The 18077-nt window shown below is 59.6% G+C and overlaps 1 protein-coding gene across 1 annotated transcript in view; it reads left to right on the forward strand.

Moving 5' to 3' along the window:
• Positions 4262-18077, forward strand: part of FMNL1 (formin like 1) — a 19455-nt gene continuing 5639 nt past the window's right edge. The window contains 18 exon segments of the mRNA XM_021377603.1: positions 4262-4735; positions 4738-4903; positions 5106-5371; positions 12298-12381; positions 12675-12758; positions 12847-12920; positions 13534-13617; positions 13844-13984; positions 15012-15137; positions 15457-15565; positions 15840-15916; positions 15996-16089; positions 16422-16496; positions 16893-17003; positions 17124-17273; positions 17369-17470; positions 17571-17790; positions 18031-18071. Coding sequence (XP_021233278.1) covers positions 4526-4735; positions 4738-4903; positions 5106-5371; positions 12298-12381; positions 12675-12758; positions 12847-12920; positions 13534-13617; positions 13844-13984; positions 15012-15137; positions 15457-15565; positions 15840-15916; positions 15996-16089; positions 16422-16496; positions 16893-17003; positions 17124-17273; positions 17369-17470; positions 17571-17790; positions 18031-18071 — 2214 coding nt within the window. The 5' untranslated portion in view covers positions 4262-4525.

Below are 18077 nucleotides of genomic sequence, written 5' to 3' on the forward strand. Positions count from 1 at the left end.
TTCAGATAATTTGCTGTTCCCTTTAAGAAGCATGTGGTCACCGTGGCAGCAGGCGCCTGTGGCAGAATTTGTCATGCTGCAGCAGCCCCCAGAAAGGTGAAATGAGTCCAGGTGTCCGGAGACCCTTGCTTGGAGGGTTTCGTGGCTCTTAGCTGCTCTTCACTTGGACTAATAGGAAAGGATGCCATGACCTTCTTGTTTTGTTGTCACGGTGTGGACCCTCTCGATGACACGGTCTTATCAGCACACAGGCCCAGCTCATATTTTTGTGGCAAGAGCCTGTTCCTGTTAATAATATCAATTCCTGACAGCTGCTTCTGCGTACATTTGCCCACGGGAAGCAAGCAAGAAGGAAACTACTGTGGTATTGCAGGGTTCTAGCATGCTCTGCCAAGGATTTGGCTCTCTCTTTCCCTTGTAAACAATAGACGTATTGCTGGAAAGGAATCCAGATGGATTTGGGAACTAGTGCACACACAGACCTACACTCAAAGCACAGGGCAAACTTTTTGGCGAGCACCCCCCCCAGCCTCTTGGTGATGCCATTGTTGCTGCTGCGCATGCTGTAGGTCATTCCCAGCAAGAATTCCAAGTACAGCTCTTCAAAGACTGTGTCAGGCAACTCCTGACAGAGTTCATCTACTTGCTGTCTCTTTCCATAACTGACATCTTCAGCAGCAGAAATGAACTCATTGCTATACAGAACCTGGTAAGACATCTGTGACAACCACACTTTTCGTTCCTGATGACGAGTTCTGGCCGAATTCACAAGTCATTCTGGTTTTGAGTTGGAGGAGAAGCTCCCAGAAATGTACAATCATTCTGTATTCTGTCCGTGGTATTTATCTTCCATTCCCAGAGAAACAGAGGCACTGAAGAACCCTTTTCTCCTCCATTACTCCTCCAAGTGCTTTTCTTGATACTCGCATACATCATATCCTAATTTCTACCCATTAGTATCATCTGTTCTGTGTTTTCTTCATTACGCAGACTCTGGCTGATCTGAACTCACAAACATCCCTTGGGAACGAAGCAGAATGCCTTCAAGCTGCAGATGATAAGCAAACACCAAGTTACATATAATCAATCCCTTGATGAGCTATTTACCATGTGACATTACCAAAATATTTCTCATCGGGAACTATGTTTATCTCAGTCTGTTTTTCAAACTACCCACAGCCCTGAAAATTCACGTCCCCATGTTCAGATATGAGCTTTCTATCATCTTGCCTATTGCTTCAGGGTTGTCTGTACTTGATACTGCAAACATTAATTTACCTACAGAAGAAGCTGATTTATCTACAGAAGCCTGTGTCTCCCAGTATACATGTCTTCCTTTTCCACTGCTTCCTGTGGCTTTACACAGAACAATGAACACTTGTCAGAGAAAGCAATAGACGAAATGAAGAGTGGAGTTATACCTGGAACTCATTACAATCACTGAGAAATTCAGCAGCACTGAAAATAGAAATCCAATCTCAGTTCTTGCAAGGAAAGGAATTAATAAGTGATCCTTCAGTCGAGACTAACTCCCTCTGGTTTACCTCCACTTCAGCCACACCACTTCAGGGCACCTACACCAATCACTGGATGCCTCCTAGCAAGGTGGAAAGGGAGAGCTGCGCAGCTGGAGAACCTTGATAAGCGGTTTTCTTCCTTATTCCTGGGTCCAGCTCCTCAGAGGTGTGCAAGGAACGGTCAGCTGCTTGAATACCCCTGAGGTTCTGGGTCTCGGTCTGAGCCAAGCGTTAAGGAATAGTTCATGTTTATTTTGGGTTGCAGAATCTAGGCATAAGAATGCTTACTCGGACCAACAAATGTCCCTTGAGTAGCACTAACATCAAGGAATACGCTTTCTTTGCGGAATCCCTCCCTCCTGAAAATTCAGGGCGATGGGAACCAAGAAGTGTGATTTGTGATTTCCTCTTTGGGTATTTTGCTGTGAGTTGAACATAATTAAGAAAACAAACCAAAGTCTGAGGTGAAGCTCAACGTAAAAAACCTAAGCACCGGGCAAACACTGAAGATCTTTTGAATACGTCACTTCTGGAACGCTCCTTTTAAGGGCTGTTACAGCAGGAAGTGCACAGCTACCAACTCATGTGGAGCATCAGATAAAAGCCTTCACATATCACAAAATACCAGAGGAGTGCTGAGAAGGCAGGCAGAATGTTGGGACTTGGACGCAAAGGCACTTAAATGGTGATAGAAAGTGTAAGTAATAAGGGAAGTGATTATGAAAAGAAGAAAGAACACCAGTAATATCTGGATCGCCACAGCTCAGCTAGGCCCAGATGGGCCTTACCATGTTTCTCTGTTTTACTTCTTGAAACAAATGATCTCTTAATAAATTACCTCACTATAATTCTCTATTAAGTTAAGCTCAGTGCAGAGGTGGCTCTGTCCCCTACTCAGACAGGAGAAGCTGAGAGGACCACTCCCACACGCACCAACATGGCGGCTCTCAGGTGACACACAGCCATGAGCCTCGGCCCCGCCCCACGCGCTCAACGGGATTGGCCAGCTCCTGATTGACCCAGCCAATGAAGAACCTTGGGCCTCCCACCACCACCCAGCTCCGCGGCTTTGAGGCCTTATTGGCTGCGGATCCGCCAATGAGTGACCGCCTCTCCCGAGGCCCCGCCCTCTCGGGCCCTGTCAGCGCCCACCGCCATTTTGGCTCAGGCTCCGCCACTCGAGGCTGCGTTTCTCCATCTTTGCTCTCGACGACCTCCGCTTCTCCCAGGGCTCCCGAGGCAGCTCGGTCCCGGGATGGTCCCGCTGACTCCTTGATGAGGGTGGGAAACGTCAGCTGAAGGCACAGAGGCAAAGCTGAGCCTGGCGGCAGGCAAGGGCCCTCCCCTCCGGCCGTCGTGCTGCGCTGGCTCAGTCCTGAGGGGATCTGGGTGAGGCTGCACCGCGCGCCCGGGGCCGAGGGAGGGCAGCAGGGGGCTGCCTTTCATCGAGGAGCCGGCCCGAGCTGCTGCTGCAGGGCTGAGCTGAGCGGCACGCCTCATCTTCCTGGGACCTGGTTCCAGAGCCGAGGCCGCCATGTAGAGCTGTGCCAGCGCCCCGCAGGCAGAGCTGGGCCGCTGTGTGCAGCGCTGTGCCACGCTGACAGCTCAGCCCTGCGAGTGGCAGCCCCCAGGACCGAAGTTCCGCCCCAGCCCACGTGAAACACTGCTCTGTGCAAAAGGGGCACAGCCCAGTGCAGCCCAGTGCACAGCCCCCGCTTGATGCCATGCTGCCATTGCTCTCTTCCCACCATCACAACCCTCCCCATGGCCAGGAATCGGGACCACGGGCCTCATCTCTGCCTTTTCAGGTAGTCGAGGCTCTCAGCTTTCCAGTCTGTCACCTCCTCCTGCCCTGCCCTGGCCAGTGCGCTGGTCTGGTGGCACTTGGCCTTGATGTGAGGCATCCCTCAAGGGATGGCACTTCTTGGTGTGGGGCACCCCCCAGCCAGGAGGGCCCCTCTGGCTCTTTGGGATCTCAGCCTGGCGCAGTGGGCGGCGCAGGGTTCGTCCTTGGGCCTGTTTTCCATGCTGGGTTTCCTGCACAGGGGGACTCTGTTCTCACCCTGTACCCCAGCTGGGATCAAGGGGAGCAGATCTGTTCAAACACGATCTTAGGGAATTGAATGCAAAATATTTAATGAAATGATGAAATATTTAATGAAACCAAGATATTTAAACTGCAAAGTCAAGCTCTGGAATGTCAGAATGTACTGTAATGTGGGTGACCCCAATTTCTGTGTCTGTGAGCTGCCCGTGGCTCCTCTCAGGCTTCCCTAGGCACAGAGAATGGTGCTCAGTGCAAGGAGGGTGCAGCAGTGTGTCAAGGTTGGGTCAGGAACCTGTGGCAGCTGCCTCCTGCCAGCCTTCCCCTGGACACGTCACACATCCCTGTGTGGGATCTGAGGTTTGCAGAGGGTGGGAATGCTTTGGGGCCATGTGATGAGGGTAACAATCCCTTCTTTGCTGCAGAGGTTGACAGAACAGGTCTGGCACATTCCCCCAGCACACAGGCCTCTGGAGTGGCAGGTGGCTTGCTCTGACACCCCAGCAGGTGACCAGGCACACCTTGCAGAACAGGAGATGCTGCGAGAGCCAGGCAGACACAGAGCCAGCGTTGGACCCCAGGCGGGTGAGTGGGGTTGTGCAGGGCTGCTGGACCTTGGCACACGTCAGGGGGTCCTTGTCTCTGTCCTTGCGTGGCCCTCGGCAGCTCTTCATCTCCATCTCTCTTATCTGGAACAATGTGCTCGTGTAATGGCAGCCTTTCAGAACTACATTTATTGATGCCAGTACAGCAGGAGCCATGAGGAGATGAATTGCTCCTTGCTCTGCCAGGGCCATCAGGAGGCAGGAGCCGCATGTTAACGGGGTGAGAACAGCTGCCTCATCCTCTTCTGCATCCTCTACGGAGGGCAGTGGGTAGTTCTGTGCCTGTCAGGGGCAGGTGTCCCCACGCAGAGCTCCCTGTCCTTGCTGCCAGCTCCAGGGGAGGCTCCTCCAGAGCTGGGATGGGGCTGGACAGCGTCAAGTGCCCATCTCTGATCCGCCAGCACAGCTGCCTGCCATCCATCCACGCCCCAGCCCTGAGCCATGCCGGTGCCGCCCTGCCCAGGGCTCCATCCCTGCTGCTGGGGATGCTCAGAGCCCTGCCCAGAGGTGCGGTGAGTTTGCTCAGTCTCAGCTCGCCCTCCTTTGGCAGTCGGGGGGAAAAGAGGAAGAGGAGAGGGCCCCCAACCTCCCCGCTGCCCTCCCCAGCCCCATCTGCCTCCCTCCCTCCCACTCTTACAAAAATGCTAATAAAACGGAACCAACCCCAACGCGCAGCCCGGCGCCGCGCAGCCGTGGGCTTTGGGACCCTGGAGCCGGGCTGCGGCGTTGGGCGGCAGGTGTCGGGGCTGCGGCGCGGGGCTCGGGGGGCACCGCGGCCGGTCCGGAGCGGGGCGCAGCGGAGCCCTGCCCGCGGGGCGGGGGTGTAGGCGGGGGGAGGCGTTTGCGACTCAATAACGCCCAGGAGAAGTTGCAGGCGGCGAAGAGAGACAGAGAAGGGGAAAAACACCCCGACACTCACCCGCCCCATCCCTCCTGCAGCTCCGCTTCCTGCCCAGCTCAGCTCACTGCAGCGTGACCGCTCCTCTCCTCGCCATCCCCGGCACCCCGGGCACCCCGGGCCCGGCGGCAGCGCCATGGGCAACGCGGCCGGGGGCATGGAGGGGGCTGCGGCCCGAGAGAACCGAGACCCCCGGGCTCCAGGCCCCGCCGCCGCCGCCGCCGCCACCCCACCGCGGCCGCCGCCGCCCGCTCGGCAGCCCATGCCCGCCGCGGACGAGCTGGAGGAGCGCTTCAGCCGCGTCCTGGTGAGTCCCGGAGAAGCCGCAGTTCTGCTCGGGCTTTTCTCTGCTTTTTTTTTTTTTTTTTCCCCTCTTTCCCATCCCCGCGGCGTGGGCCGTCTCCTCCCGTTGCTGAAGGGGATTGCCCGGGGGATGCCCCGAGCTCCGTGCTGCCGGCGCGGGTGACCCTGTCCTCGGCCCCCTGGCCGCGGGGATGCTCTGCAGCTGCGGAGATGGGGCTGAGGAGCCGGCGGCAGGCCCGGAGCTGGCAGCGCGTAGTCAGTGAGCAGTGCCAGCCGCGCACGCTGCAGCGAGCCGGTGCTACAAATATCAACCTGCCTCGCTCACCTCCTCCCCTGCTTCTCCGGCACATCCCGGCAGCGCTCTCCCTATCCCCCTCCCTCTTTCTCCATCTCAGCACTGGGGTGAGGATTGGGCAACTCAGCCCCAGCCTCGCTGAGTGGCCTGAGGAAAACCGCCAGCTGTCCTGTGCTGCGGGGCGGTGCAGCCCCCCTGCGTGCAGCCCCACAGCTCCGGGAGGTGCTCGGGTAGGCAGAGCAGAAGGAGGTGAGCTGAGTGACAGGCACCAGTAATGCTGGATTGAGCTGCTGGCCGCTGCTCTCTGTCCTTGGGACGGGAAGGATGGCCGTGACCTTCGCTGTACAGCTGTGCTGGACGCGGTCCCCATGCCTGTGCCTTCCCCCGCACTCAGCGATGTGGCCTTTTCCTCCCTCTGCAGCTCCAGAGCGTGGAGGTGAGAGCAGTGTGACCCTCCCTTTCCGCAAAGCCCCGCACGCTGGGGAGCTGGGGCATACTCTGAAGGTCGTGGTCCTGTCTCCACACTCACCGAAAAGCTCCACGACAAAGTCAGATCGCCAATGCATCGAGAGCAGGGAAACATTTTCTGCTTTCATATTTGCTGCTTTAATCCCCTTATCCCCTGCAGCGAGCCCGTGCACTCACCTGAACCGGTGTGAGAGCAGCAGCCTGGCTCTGGCTGCGGGCACGGCTCCGGCGGCTGCCGTTACACAACGAAGGCCGGAGCAGCACCGGTGCTGTGACCTGAGATGCTCTGCAGCACGTGTGGCCCTGTGGCAGGCAGGACCCATCGTCCCGGCCCCGCTGGCCCCAGCGTAGATTATTTACAGGCTTTTCTGCCGTGCAGCAATTACGGGAGGATTACTGGGGACAGGCGTCGCAGCTGAAGTGTCTGCTTTGCCTGCAGCCACCGGCTGTGACTTCTCTGCATCTGTTCTGGCTTGCTGTCACTGCAGAGGGATCATGGCAAAGGGCTCTGCGACGCTGGGTCTGGGTGGTGCTCCTGGGACCCCCAGGATGGGGCTTTGCTGTGACTTGCTGTGTGCCCATGACGCTGTGTGTTGCTTTGGGCACGGATGGCAGGGTGAGGTTCAGATTGTGGCTGTGCCTGTAATGGCTCTGGGGTGACGCTTGTGTTGCTTTCAGGAAGGGGCTGTTCGCTGGGGACCTTGAGGTGCTTCTGCTGCGATTGTGAGGCCTCAGGAAACATCATTTTCCACTGACGAGATGGGGCCTAAGTGTGCTCCTGTTGGCTCAAAAGTCTAAGCTGAGAAGTGATCAGAAAGGGCAAAGTGGAGATCCAAAGTCTCCCAAACCTCCTGCATCCCAAGCAGAAGCCCTGGCAGGGAGCTGCCGGGACAAGCGCGCTGCTTTCAGCGACATGGGAACCAGGCTTCTTGTGAAACTGGGTGTCCCAATCTCTCTTCCTCCTTTCACAGAGGCTCCCTTCCCCCTCCTTCCATCCCTCTCAGGGTGAGGGGAGCAGCAGGACCCCCACAACACAGGGGCCTAGGGCCTTCAGCCACCCCAACTGTATTTTTAATCACCTCTAGAAACTCATGGTGTTAATGGATCCGCTTCTTTTCTGATAAGGTGTGAAGCAGTGGGCTGGAGATCCATCTGTGCTATTGCTGGGACATGATCTGGGTCCATCACATGGCCTTGGGGACAGCGATGCCATAGCAGGGCTGCTGCATCCTGGTGCTGCGAGAGCACCTTGGTGCAAACCAGTTTCTGGCCAGATATCCCAGACTGGGAGAGCTAGTGGGAAAAAGCCAGGCTGCAAGGCAGCCCAGGGGCTGTTGGGCCAGTAGCAGGGTCGTGGGGGTCCCACTTGCCACCGTGTGCTCAGAAATGGGGAATTTGGTGTTACTGCAGAAATTCTGGCTGATTCCCAGCTAGGGCACCGTGACAGATGCTGCATTGGCAGAGGGATGGCAGGGTTGTTTCTGTGCCAAGCAATTTGGGACGTGCCAGTGTGGCTGTGGAGCTAGGGGATATGGTGACAGGCTGAGGAAGGAGTCAGTCTCTGGCTGCTGGGCCAGGGGTGTGCAGGTGTGTGTGTTCAGGGCAGTGTTGTTCTTCCCCTTTATGTATCAAGAAGCAAACAAAGGTTTAGGGAGGGCTTAAATGAAGCTGTGAGATGAGGGTGTGGTGGAGGTGAGCCGCAGCTGGGCTGCCTGCGCATCCAGAAATAGCTGGGAGGGCTCTGAGATGGGGACGGTGGTGGCTCTGCTGTGAGGTTTTGCTGCTGAGCTGGGGCAGCTCCCTGCTCAGCTGGTGACGAGAGCTTTGCTTTGGCCCCTTTGGGGACCTGGAAGAGATATCAGCCACATCTGAAGGGCCAGAGACCTAAAAACTCTCTGAGCCCTCGAGGAGCCGGGTGGAAGATTCCCCCAGAGCCCTCGTTTAGCTGCTGGTATCACCTAAAATCAGCAAGTGCTCTGTGAAATCAGGGCAGCCTGTAGGGCAGGGATAGAAACCAGGAGACCTCAAAAACTTCACGTTGCTGAAGAATCATTGTGTGCCTCAGGGCCCTGCATGGCCAGGAGCCACTGGTGTGCGTTTGCAGTTGTCCTGGGGAACCAGCAAACATCACCACTGCAGATGTTTGCAGATGTACCATTGGTTGGAGCACGGCACTGAGGCCGGTCACCAACGAGCCCCAGCTGCAGCCGCGTTGTGTACTGGGGGATCTCACCCAGGAAGGAAAAATGATGCCCTGCTTTCTGCTGGATCCGTCCCCAGCCTGGTCCCCGTGCAGCATGGTAGCATGGGGGATGCAGGGCCGGCACGGGGGTGGGATGGTGCCGTGCTGTCAGGGCTCCTGTGCACCTCTGCTGATGTCCCACGTGTCCCCATGGAGGGATGTTTGCCCGCACAGCCTGATGATGGGAAGGAAGCCTGCGCTTTTGTGGCTGGCTCAGACCCTGGCTGAATCCAAAGGGCGTCCCGTTGTGGGGATCCCCCCTCCATGCTGCTGCCGGGTGGGCGCTCAGTGGGGAGGTGAGTGCGGCTGATGAGTCTCGTTTCCCCGCCGTGTGCTCAGAGCAGCTTCTGCTTGTGCTTAAAATAGAGCCGGGAGCAGCAGGCGGCAGGGAGGCTTTGGCCGCAGCTGCACAGTAGCAGTGCCTGTCCCTTGGCAACTCCTTAATCTCCCTTGGGGTGGGCTCTGGCCCCTGGTGGGGTGCTGCCTGCACCCCTGCCAGCTTTTCCCTCTTGTGCCCGGCAGGTTTGGGACCTGGCCATGGCCGGCTCCAGGGACTCCCTCTCAGGGTGAGATGCTCCTGGGAGCGCTGCCCGGCCCTGACTGCTTTGTGCTGGAGTCTGGGAGAGCCTGGGAGGCCCCGGTACCTGGCACTGAGCCTTGGGAAGAGTCTGTGGCCTCCATGTCATGTCAGCATAGTGAGGAGAGATGTACTTGCTGGAGCAGGGGTGGTGCTGGTGCCTGTCACTGGTGGGGACAACGTAGGAAGTCCTGTGCCACAGAGCGGGCATGCTCCAAGCCCTGCCTGGCAGGAGCATCACCTTCACAGCACCGCCACAAGGGTTGGAGCATCCTGGGACTGGCGCATCCCAAAAGCTGCCAGCCCGCCCTCCTGGTGTCGCCAGTCTTCCCTGTGGCCTTGGGGTGCTTGAGCTGGGGTGCTGTCCTGTCCCTGCTGCCCGGCATCTGGGCCCTTACACTGAGCTGGGAGCAGCTTCCCATCGCTGTTGTGTGGCTCTGCGTCTGCCATGTGCCCTGACACTGCTGCATACATAGATCTGCACGTGAGCCTCCAGCTCTCAGCCCCACATGCTGCCTCTCTCCTCCCAGCCCCGTGCAGGTCGGGAAACCACAGAAGACGCCTCAGCAGCTCGGCCACGATCCCTAAGCAACGGGCGTCTCGTTCCAGTCTGGGTTTCACTCGAGCTGTCCGGGCAGCCAACCAGCAACGGCAGCACCGCGCATGTTTTGCAGAGCAAACACTTCCGTGGTGGATGCTTTTAATTTTCTCTCTGAGTGCAGAGGCTGGCCCTGCTCGAAGGCTGCTCAGGGTGTGGAATAAAAACAGAGTGCCTGATACCCAGAACCCCTCTGCCTGCTCAGCAGGGTTCCTCTGCACAGCCTCATGCTGCCATTGATACAACCAGAAGTCCTTTTCATAGTGGGAAATGATGTAGGTGCTAGTTTGCCTCCCCCTGTCTGGTTTCAGCTGCAGGGTAAGTCCCAGCACAACCCTGCAGCAAGCCCTCCCCGTGCTGGCTTTGGCTTTGGTGAGGGTCCCAGCCGGCTGCCTCCTGCCAGGGCATCGCAGAGCTGTCACAGCAGGTGCTGGGGTTGTCGGGCCCCCGAGGGATGCTTGGTGGCATCTGTTCAGGCCACCAGGAGCAGGCAGTGATGCTGCTCGGTGGCTGTCTGCCCCTGTGGGCTGTGCGGCTGCTGTGGGTGCACCCCATGGCGCAGAGGGATGGAGATGGCCTCGGTGCGGGGTCCTGGGTGGGACGAGGGTGCCAGGCTGGGACGTGGTTGCTGGGTAAGTCCCCTTGTCCCCTCCATCCCTATCCCCCAAGGTGGAGCACTAAATCCTGCCTTTACCACCTACGAGGTCTCCTTGTACCACATCTCCCACCCTGCCCCGAGTCCCCAGCAGCACCAGGGCCCCCAGCAGGAAGTGAGAACCAGTTTCTTTGTGCTCCTGTCTGACGCCATGGACCACAGCGAGTGTCCTGGGTGGGAGGCCACTTCCTTCCCCCGCACCACGTGCCTTCACGGGGAAGGCATCAACCACCCTGTTTGTAACCCAGCCAGTGCCACATCCTGCCCCCAGGCCCAGCCCTGCTTTGTGAGGAAGGGGTTGTACCAGCCTCACTGGGGACAGCAGGGGTTGGTGGCAGAGCCCGAGCGTGGCCACTTCTGTAGGGACATCTCTGACATCCCACTCTGCCTGCATCCTTGGGGCAGGGAGCCCATGGAAGGACTTGATGGTCTCTGTGGGTCCCTTACAACTTGGGATGTTCTATGTTCAGCCTTTGGAACAGCCCAGTGCAAAGTTTATAGATGCACTGTGGTCTTGGGGTCTGCAGGGTCCCATCTGTTCACAGGGACAGGGGAAACTGTGAGGAAAGGGCTCCCCAGCAGAAGGGGCACTGGGGGTGTCAGTCACCTATGGCAGGTCCTGTGCAGTAACCTGGGATGTGTCACTGCCTTGCCTGTCCCAGGGCCCATCCAGCTGTTCCGATGCAGCTTGGTGGCCTCGCAGCATAATTTTGGTGTCGGTGCTGAGCTCACCTGCTGCGGGCAGGTGGGAGGGAGCAGCTGGCTCCAGGTGGCCTGCCCAAATCTACCAAACACCTTGGCTTGATGTGGTGGCGTGGGGCTCCAGGCAGCTCGGTGACCATGGCTTCAACCTCTGTGCAGGCTCCTTCCTGCCCCCGTCACCCTGGTTTGGTTTGTTGCAAAAGCAGCCCGACAGGTCGTTGGTGGGAGGTGGGCGCTGAGGTTTCCGCTCTTGCCGGCGTGTTGGCACTTCTCCTCTTTCATGGGCTCCTCTGTGGCTGCCTGCATCCCTCCCTGCTCGGCTCAAATCCTGGCCAAACCCTTGTGGGACTCCCTAGGGATGTGGGTGTCCCAAGGGCTGCACTCACTGGTGACTGCACCTCACATCCCTGTGCTGGGGAACCCCAAAACTGGAGGTTAAGGTGACTCAACAGGGTTGAATCTGCATTATCTCCATGTGCCATCGCTTTGTCTTGCCAGGCCATGGGTTTTCCGGGCTCTGCTCCTGCTTTTCTTGAGGCTGAATCTCTGAGAAATTGCTGTTTTGGGAAATCAGATCTCAAATCTTTTAAACTTGAGGCATGTGTGCCATGCCCATGGCACAGTGGGGGCTCCCCCATGGCTCTGCAGGTCGCCCCACAGTGTCCCCACACCGCTGGGATGCGCTGGCACTCTGCACTTTGGTGCCCTGCAGCAGCCTGCAGGCAGGAGCTGAGGCTGGGGTGTCCCAGGGCCCCCGGACGTGGTGAGGAGCAGTTTCAGTGGCTGCCTTTTGCCATTTGGGGAGCGGAAACCACGTCACGTCCTGCTCAGGCGGCTGTGGTGGTGGAGAGGCTGATGGGTGGGGAGGCGGTGTGGCTGGGTTGTGCAACACTGGCACGAAGGGACGTGGTGACGTGCAGCACCCTGCCCTCAGATTGTGTCCACAAATAACACTGATTTCACCATCTGGGCTTGTTGTGTGCCTACGGACAGGGCTCAGGACCGTCTGTCACCCTCAGGCCATGGGGACTCAGCCACATCCCCAGCCTGTGTCCCCATTCAGGGTGGTGGTGCTGCTGGGCTGGGATCCAGGCTGGCTGAGGCTGGAAGTGTTGCGCCCTTGTGACGTGGAGGAGTGGCTCCAGTTTTCCCCCCAGCACCACCAGTCCCCCAGCTCCTGTGCCCTCTGCGTGGGGATCCCAGACACCGTTGGACAGGGGCATTGCTGATGAGTCTGTGACGCCTGATGGTGACATGATAACATCCTGGGGACAGCAATGTGCCCGTGTCCCACCAGCAAGCAGAGACACTGGGTGCTGAGTGAATGGGGAACGCCACGTGTCCGGAGGGGGCTCTGGGGACGATCGTGCCACTGTCACCTGTCTCCCCACAGAGCTCCATGAACCTGCCCCCGGACAAGATGAAGCTGCTCAGCCAGTATGACAATGAGAAGAAGTGGGAGCTTGTCTGTGACCAGGTGAGGTCTGAGTGCTGCGTGGCACCTTGCTGGCCCTGCTCCTGGCCCTGTCCCCAAATGCCACTCACGGTTGGTGGCTTCTGGTACATGAGGCTGGAGCTGTGGATCCGAGTGCTGGCATCCATCTCCATTAGTGAGACAGCAGCTTATTAACCTGATTAAACATTTATAGGCAGCCATCTGCAGCACAGGGGGTGGGTGGCTGCTGCGCTTCTGGGCAGCGCTGGGAGCTGGGACATTTCCCTGTGCTGCAGGCAGGTGTCCTGGCTTCAGCCTCTCTGTGTGGTTTGTAGGAGCGTTTCCAGGTGAAAAACCCACCGTCTGCCTACATCCAGAAGCTGAAGAGCTACTTGGACACGGGTGGTGTGAGCAGGAAGGTGAGGGCTGTCTTGTACCTCACGAGTGCCCTTGTTCCCCGTGCTGGTCACTGGCTTAGTGACCATTCGGCTGTCCCTGTTCCCCCAGTTCAAGCGGCGAGTGCAGGAGTCGACACAGGTGCTCCGGGAGCTGGAGATTTCCTTGAGAACCAACTACATCGGGTAAGGAGCAGTGAGCAGGGGGTCCTTGGTGTCATCACTGGGGCAGAGACTTGTGTGCTGGTGGCTTCTGGCTGTGGGGGTGACAGTGTGATGTGGAGGCACAGGGTGGAGGCTGGTGGCCTCATCCTGCCTCTCTGGGAGGGCTTTGATGGGAGGATGGAGGTGCTGAGGCAGCAGTCAGCAGTGCTCTGGGTGCAGCAGAACCCAGTTCCCATTTTGACTGTGCCAGTTTGGTGACACCCATGGGTCCCAAATAGGACCCTGCCCCCTACACTGGGTGCTCCGGTCCCTTGTGGCACGAGGGTTGCCTGTGTTCTTATCTGGACATGGAGACCCACTGCCCAAGGCTGAGCTGTTCATAGGGGCAGCAGCAGAGCCCATGGGCTGTGTTTCTTGCAGGTTAGGAGCTGGGGTTTTGTGTGGCACCCACCTGTCTTGGAGGGGTGGCACATGGTGGTGCCATGTCCCCTGCACATCCTAACCTGGCTGGGAACCTCGGCCAGGGTGTTCCTTGGTGTCTTCCCCACCCCAGGGAGGCTCTGCTGGGGATGTGGAAAGGGAGGTGGGAGGAAGAGAAAGGTTGGCATACCCCACTAACCCCTCTTCTCCCCAGCTGGGTCCAGGAGTTTCTCAACGAGGAGAACAAGGGGCTGGACGTGCTGCTGGAGTACCTTGCCTTTGCCCAGTGCTCTGTCGCGTATGTCCCCAGTGCCGCTGGCATTCCGGGTGCTTCTTTTCCCCTGATCCCTTGCCCTGATGCTCCGTCATTGGGCTGGGGACAGCCTCCTGCCAGGCTCAGAGGGGCTGGGCGGGCTTGGGGGGCTCTGAACAGTCCACGTTTGCATCCCTGGATGTCCCCATCTGTCTGCTGGCATTGAGGTTTCCCCTTGCTTATCTGTCCCTGTTCCCACGTGGGCCACCAGGTATGACATGGAGAGCACTGAGAACGGCAGCCCAGGCTCCGAAAAGGGCAAGCCCCTGGAGCGGTCAGTGGAGGACTTGAGCAAAAGCAACTCCTCATCTCCCACGCACGGCATCTCCAAAGTGCGGCACCTCACAGTCAGGTAACATGCGGCACCCCAGCCCTGGACCCCACTCTGCCTCGCTGCACCCCGGCTCCGCCATGCCACGCTGTGCCGGCTCAGAGAGGGGCTCGGCAGGGAGACGCAGGCCTGGTCCTAGAAATGGGTCCCCATTCCTGTGTGGGGGACCAGGGAGGGACAAAGCCACGTGTGCTCCCGGCAGTGGACAAACCCTGCTGGGAGCCAGGGCAGAGAGCATGGTTGGATCCGTTCCCAGCACTGCTCCCTGCTGCAGGATGCTCTGGCCAAAGCCAGGAGTGGGGTGATCTGTGAATGAGCAAGATCAGAGCTGCTTGAAATTCGGAGTAGCAAATCCCCAACCCACTGCTGCACTGTGCACGGGAGGCTTTAAAAATAGCGAGGGTTTGAACATGACCAGGCCTGTGCCCTCTGAGCAGGCCCTGCCGGCTGGCAGCTCTCGCTTGCTAACCCTGCAGCCCTCTTCTAACCCCGCTCTTCTCTTGCACGCTGCCGGGGGACGTGCTCACGGTAGGTGATGAGGCTGGGGTGCTGGTGTGGCAGATGCCCCAGAGGGGCCATGCAGACCGCGCCAACTCGCTGCTGGCTCTGGCATGGGGACAGTCCCTGCAATCGTCCCCAGTAGTCAGGGCGGTCCGAGGGGACACCCAGCTGTGGCCACCTCGGGAAGGGAGACGGCTGCCGTAGCATGTCTGGGGGCTCCCTCAGGACCCCAGGGCCTCTCGCCACCTGCCAGCACCTCCGGAGGAGCCGGTGTGTCCCCAGACCCAGGGACAGGTCAGGAGCGATGGCTTGGACGTGGCACCCGTGGGGTCCTAGCCCTTTGTCACCCACCATGCCCCAGCCTGGTCGCAGGCTTAGGAGGGCAGCACTTTGGTTCTCGGTCTCAGCCCCTGCAAGCGGCAGCAGCTGCCCTGCTTGCCCCCCACCCGCATTCCCCTGGCCCTCAGCTCTGTGCCTCTGCCGTCCTGCGGGCCGCGCGGGAGCCCTGTTTCTCCCTCCTGTCCTGCAGGCTCTAACGTGCCTCCAGCTGCTGCCTCTCGAACCAGCACATCCACACCCTCCTCCACCACGTCCACCCCAGCGTCCCCTGCAGTGCCCCGGGCAGCGATGGGGACAGTTGCCCCAGGTCACCTGGCAGCTCCTATTCGCCCCGGTGAGCCTCCGAGACCGCCCATGCGTGAGGGGCACCTGGCCTTCCTGCAACCTTGGCCCCATCATGGCCCACCCCTGGTGCCAAACGTCCCTTGGGCTTGCAGATGGGGATGGCCACTGAGCCAGACACTGGGGCTCCCTCCTTTCGGGATGCAGCTGGCTTGGTTTCTGGGTTCCTGCTGCTGGCCGGTGAGCCCAGGGCCACCAAGGCCACTGCCTGACCCCTTTGCCCACCCACCCCTGCGCTGCCCCTGCCCTGCTTGCGCTGCGCCCCACAGGTGCCCCCAGACCCCCTGCTCAGCTGCCTTCTTGCCCGGCAGGCTCAACCCCTCACACAGCAGGAAGGCACTGAGGAATTCCCGCATCGTCAACCAGAAGGATGATGTCCATGTCTGCATCATGTGTCTCCGTGCCATCATGAACTACCAGGTGGGCACCAGCAGCATCCTCAGGGTTCCCTGAGGGACCCCCAAAAGCTTCTAGCCCTTGTGCTGCCCTCTTCAGGCCACTGGGATGAAGTGAGGAGGGCGCATCCACTGTCCCAAGCTCTGATGGCATAGGGTCACCCAGCCTTTGCACTCAGATGTCCTCACTCAGCCACCTGTATGGTGGGACCAAGGCAGGAACGTGTCACAGGATCCCAGGGCGTCCTTGGGGTGGGGCGGAGGATGCCTGACCTCATTCATAATCCTTTTCTCCCCAGTCTGGCTTCAGCCTGGTGATGAACCACCCAGCCTGTGTCAACGAGATCACCCTGAGCCTCAACAACAGGAATGCCAGGTAGGATCTGTCCCCTGTCACCTGTCTGCTGTCCCCTCATGCACCCCACAGCCCTGACTCACACCCTATGTCCCCTCAGGACCAAGGCGCTCGTGCTGGAGCTGCTGGCCGCCGTCTGCCTGGTCCGAGGTGGCCATGACATTATCCTCGCCGCCTTTGACAACTTCAAGGAGGTGAGTCCCCAGCAGGGACACAGTGTCCCCATGTTGACACCTGTGCTCGTGCCTCAGTTTCCTTTTGTGCAGTAGAGCCCTGCCCCATTGGGAGATCCTTGATTCTAAAAATTCACATCTCTTAACTCATGTGAGGCCACTCGAACTGTTGGGCTTGATGTCCCCATGCCAGCACTTGTCCCCAGGGCCACGTCCCAGCTGGACCATGGCACTGAGCAGCACCCAGCAGGGCTGGGGTGGCCTTGCCAGTGGGTGCCTTCTGCCCTGCCACCCCCAGCAGTGCCCACTCTGGCCCTGCCCTTCCCAGCCCTCAGCCCCTGCTCCCACCCCAGGTCTGCGGTGAGAAGAACCGCTTCGAGAAGCTGATGGAGTATTTCCGAAATGAGGACAGCAACATCGATTTCATGGTGAGTGGTTCACAAGGCAGGGGACCCACAGCCTGGGGATCCACAACCTCCTGCCTTGGAGGCAGCTCCTGTGGTCCCACCAGGCCTCTTCTTGGCTGCGTCCCCAGCCATGGGTCTGTCCCCAGTGTACTGTGTCCCCAGGAGCTGCTGGTCCCTCCCCAGGGTCCTGGTGGCTGTGCTGTCCCCAGGGCATTGTGTCTCCAAGGTAGCATGCCATTCTGTGCATGAGGGATGCTGAGCCACCCTGGAGTCCCCAGACCATTGTGTCCCCAAGGCCTGCTGAGCAGCTGGCTGTTTCCCAGCTCCCCAGGGCAGTAATGCAGTCCACAGGGAACTGCGTCCCCAGGGCCACCGTGCTGTGCCCGGGGCCGCGCTGAGCCTGCTCCCATCCCGCAGGTTGCCTGCATGCAGTTCATCAACATCGTGGTGCACTCAGTGGAGAACATGAACTTCCGCGTCTTCCTGCAGTACGAGTTCACCCACCTGGGGCTCGACCAGTACCTGGAGGTGGGTGGTGCCACGCTTCCCCAGGCCCTTGCACGGTCCTGACGGTGGGATGGGGATGGAGGCGGGTGGACGCTGTGGTTGTCACCAGCCGTGACGGTGCCGCCGTCTGTCCCATGGCAGAGCCTGCGTCTCACCGAGAGCGACAAGCTGCAGGTGCAGATCCAAGCCTACCTGGACAACGTCTTTGACGTGGGGGCCATGCTGGAGGACTCAGAGACCAAAACGGCCGTGCTGGAGCACATGGAAGAGTTGGAGGAGCACGTCAGCCAGGTGGGACGTGGGCGCGTGGGCCGGAGCTGCTGACGCAAGCCCCACTTTGGGCGGGTGGTGGCTGCAGCTGAGCGACACTGCCTCATCCCCCACAGCTGACAGAGAAGCTGCAGGATGCGGAGAACGACTCCATGGCCAAGATAGCGGAGCTGGAGAAGCAGCTGAGCCAGGCGCGGCGGGAGCTGGAGGCGCTGCGGGTGAGCGCCCATGGGTGCTGCGGTGTTGCCACGCATGGGGAGCCTTGTTCGGGGCGCGAGGGGGACACCGGTGACACGCTGGGCTTTGTTGCCACTGCAGGAGCAGCTCAGCCCGCCGCGGCCGCCCAGCCCGCCGGCCCCGCAGCCACAGGAGTGCTACCGGCTGGCGCTGGAGCGGCGGCTGGCAGAGCTGGAGGAGAAGGGGTTAGTGCAGATCCTGCGTGGGCCCGATGGAGACGTCGCCATCGAAATCGTCCCCGTCGTCATAGAAACTACAGCAGCCCCCGTAGTTACCGGAGAGGCCACCGCCACCAGCACAGGTACCTAGGGTGCAGGGAGATGGCGGCCGCCTGCCGTGTCCCCGGTGTCCCCTTCCCGTTCAGGACAGGTGGCACAGAGGAGGGGTGGCGGTGTGTTTGGGGCACAGCAGAGGAAACTGAGGTGGGGGGGCTTAGAGACGTGCCCAGGGATGTGGGGTCACCCGGTGGCAGTGGGAGCTTGGCGGTGGCACCGTGTCCTGCTGTAGCGTTGACTCACCCACTTCTCCTTTCCGTTTGCAGATACTCCGGCTCCAGCTCCATCTCCTGCTCCAGTACCCACTGCCCCA

The sequence above is a fragment of the Numida meleagris genome, chromosome 26, assembly GCF_002078875.1.
Source record: "Numida meleagris isolate 19003 breed g44 Domestic line chromosome 26, NumMel1.0, whole genome shotgun sequence".
Classification (NCBI taxonomy): Eukaryota; Metazoa; Chordata; class Aves; order Galliformes; family Numididae; genus Numida; species Numida meleagris.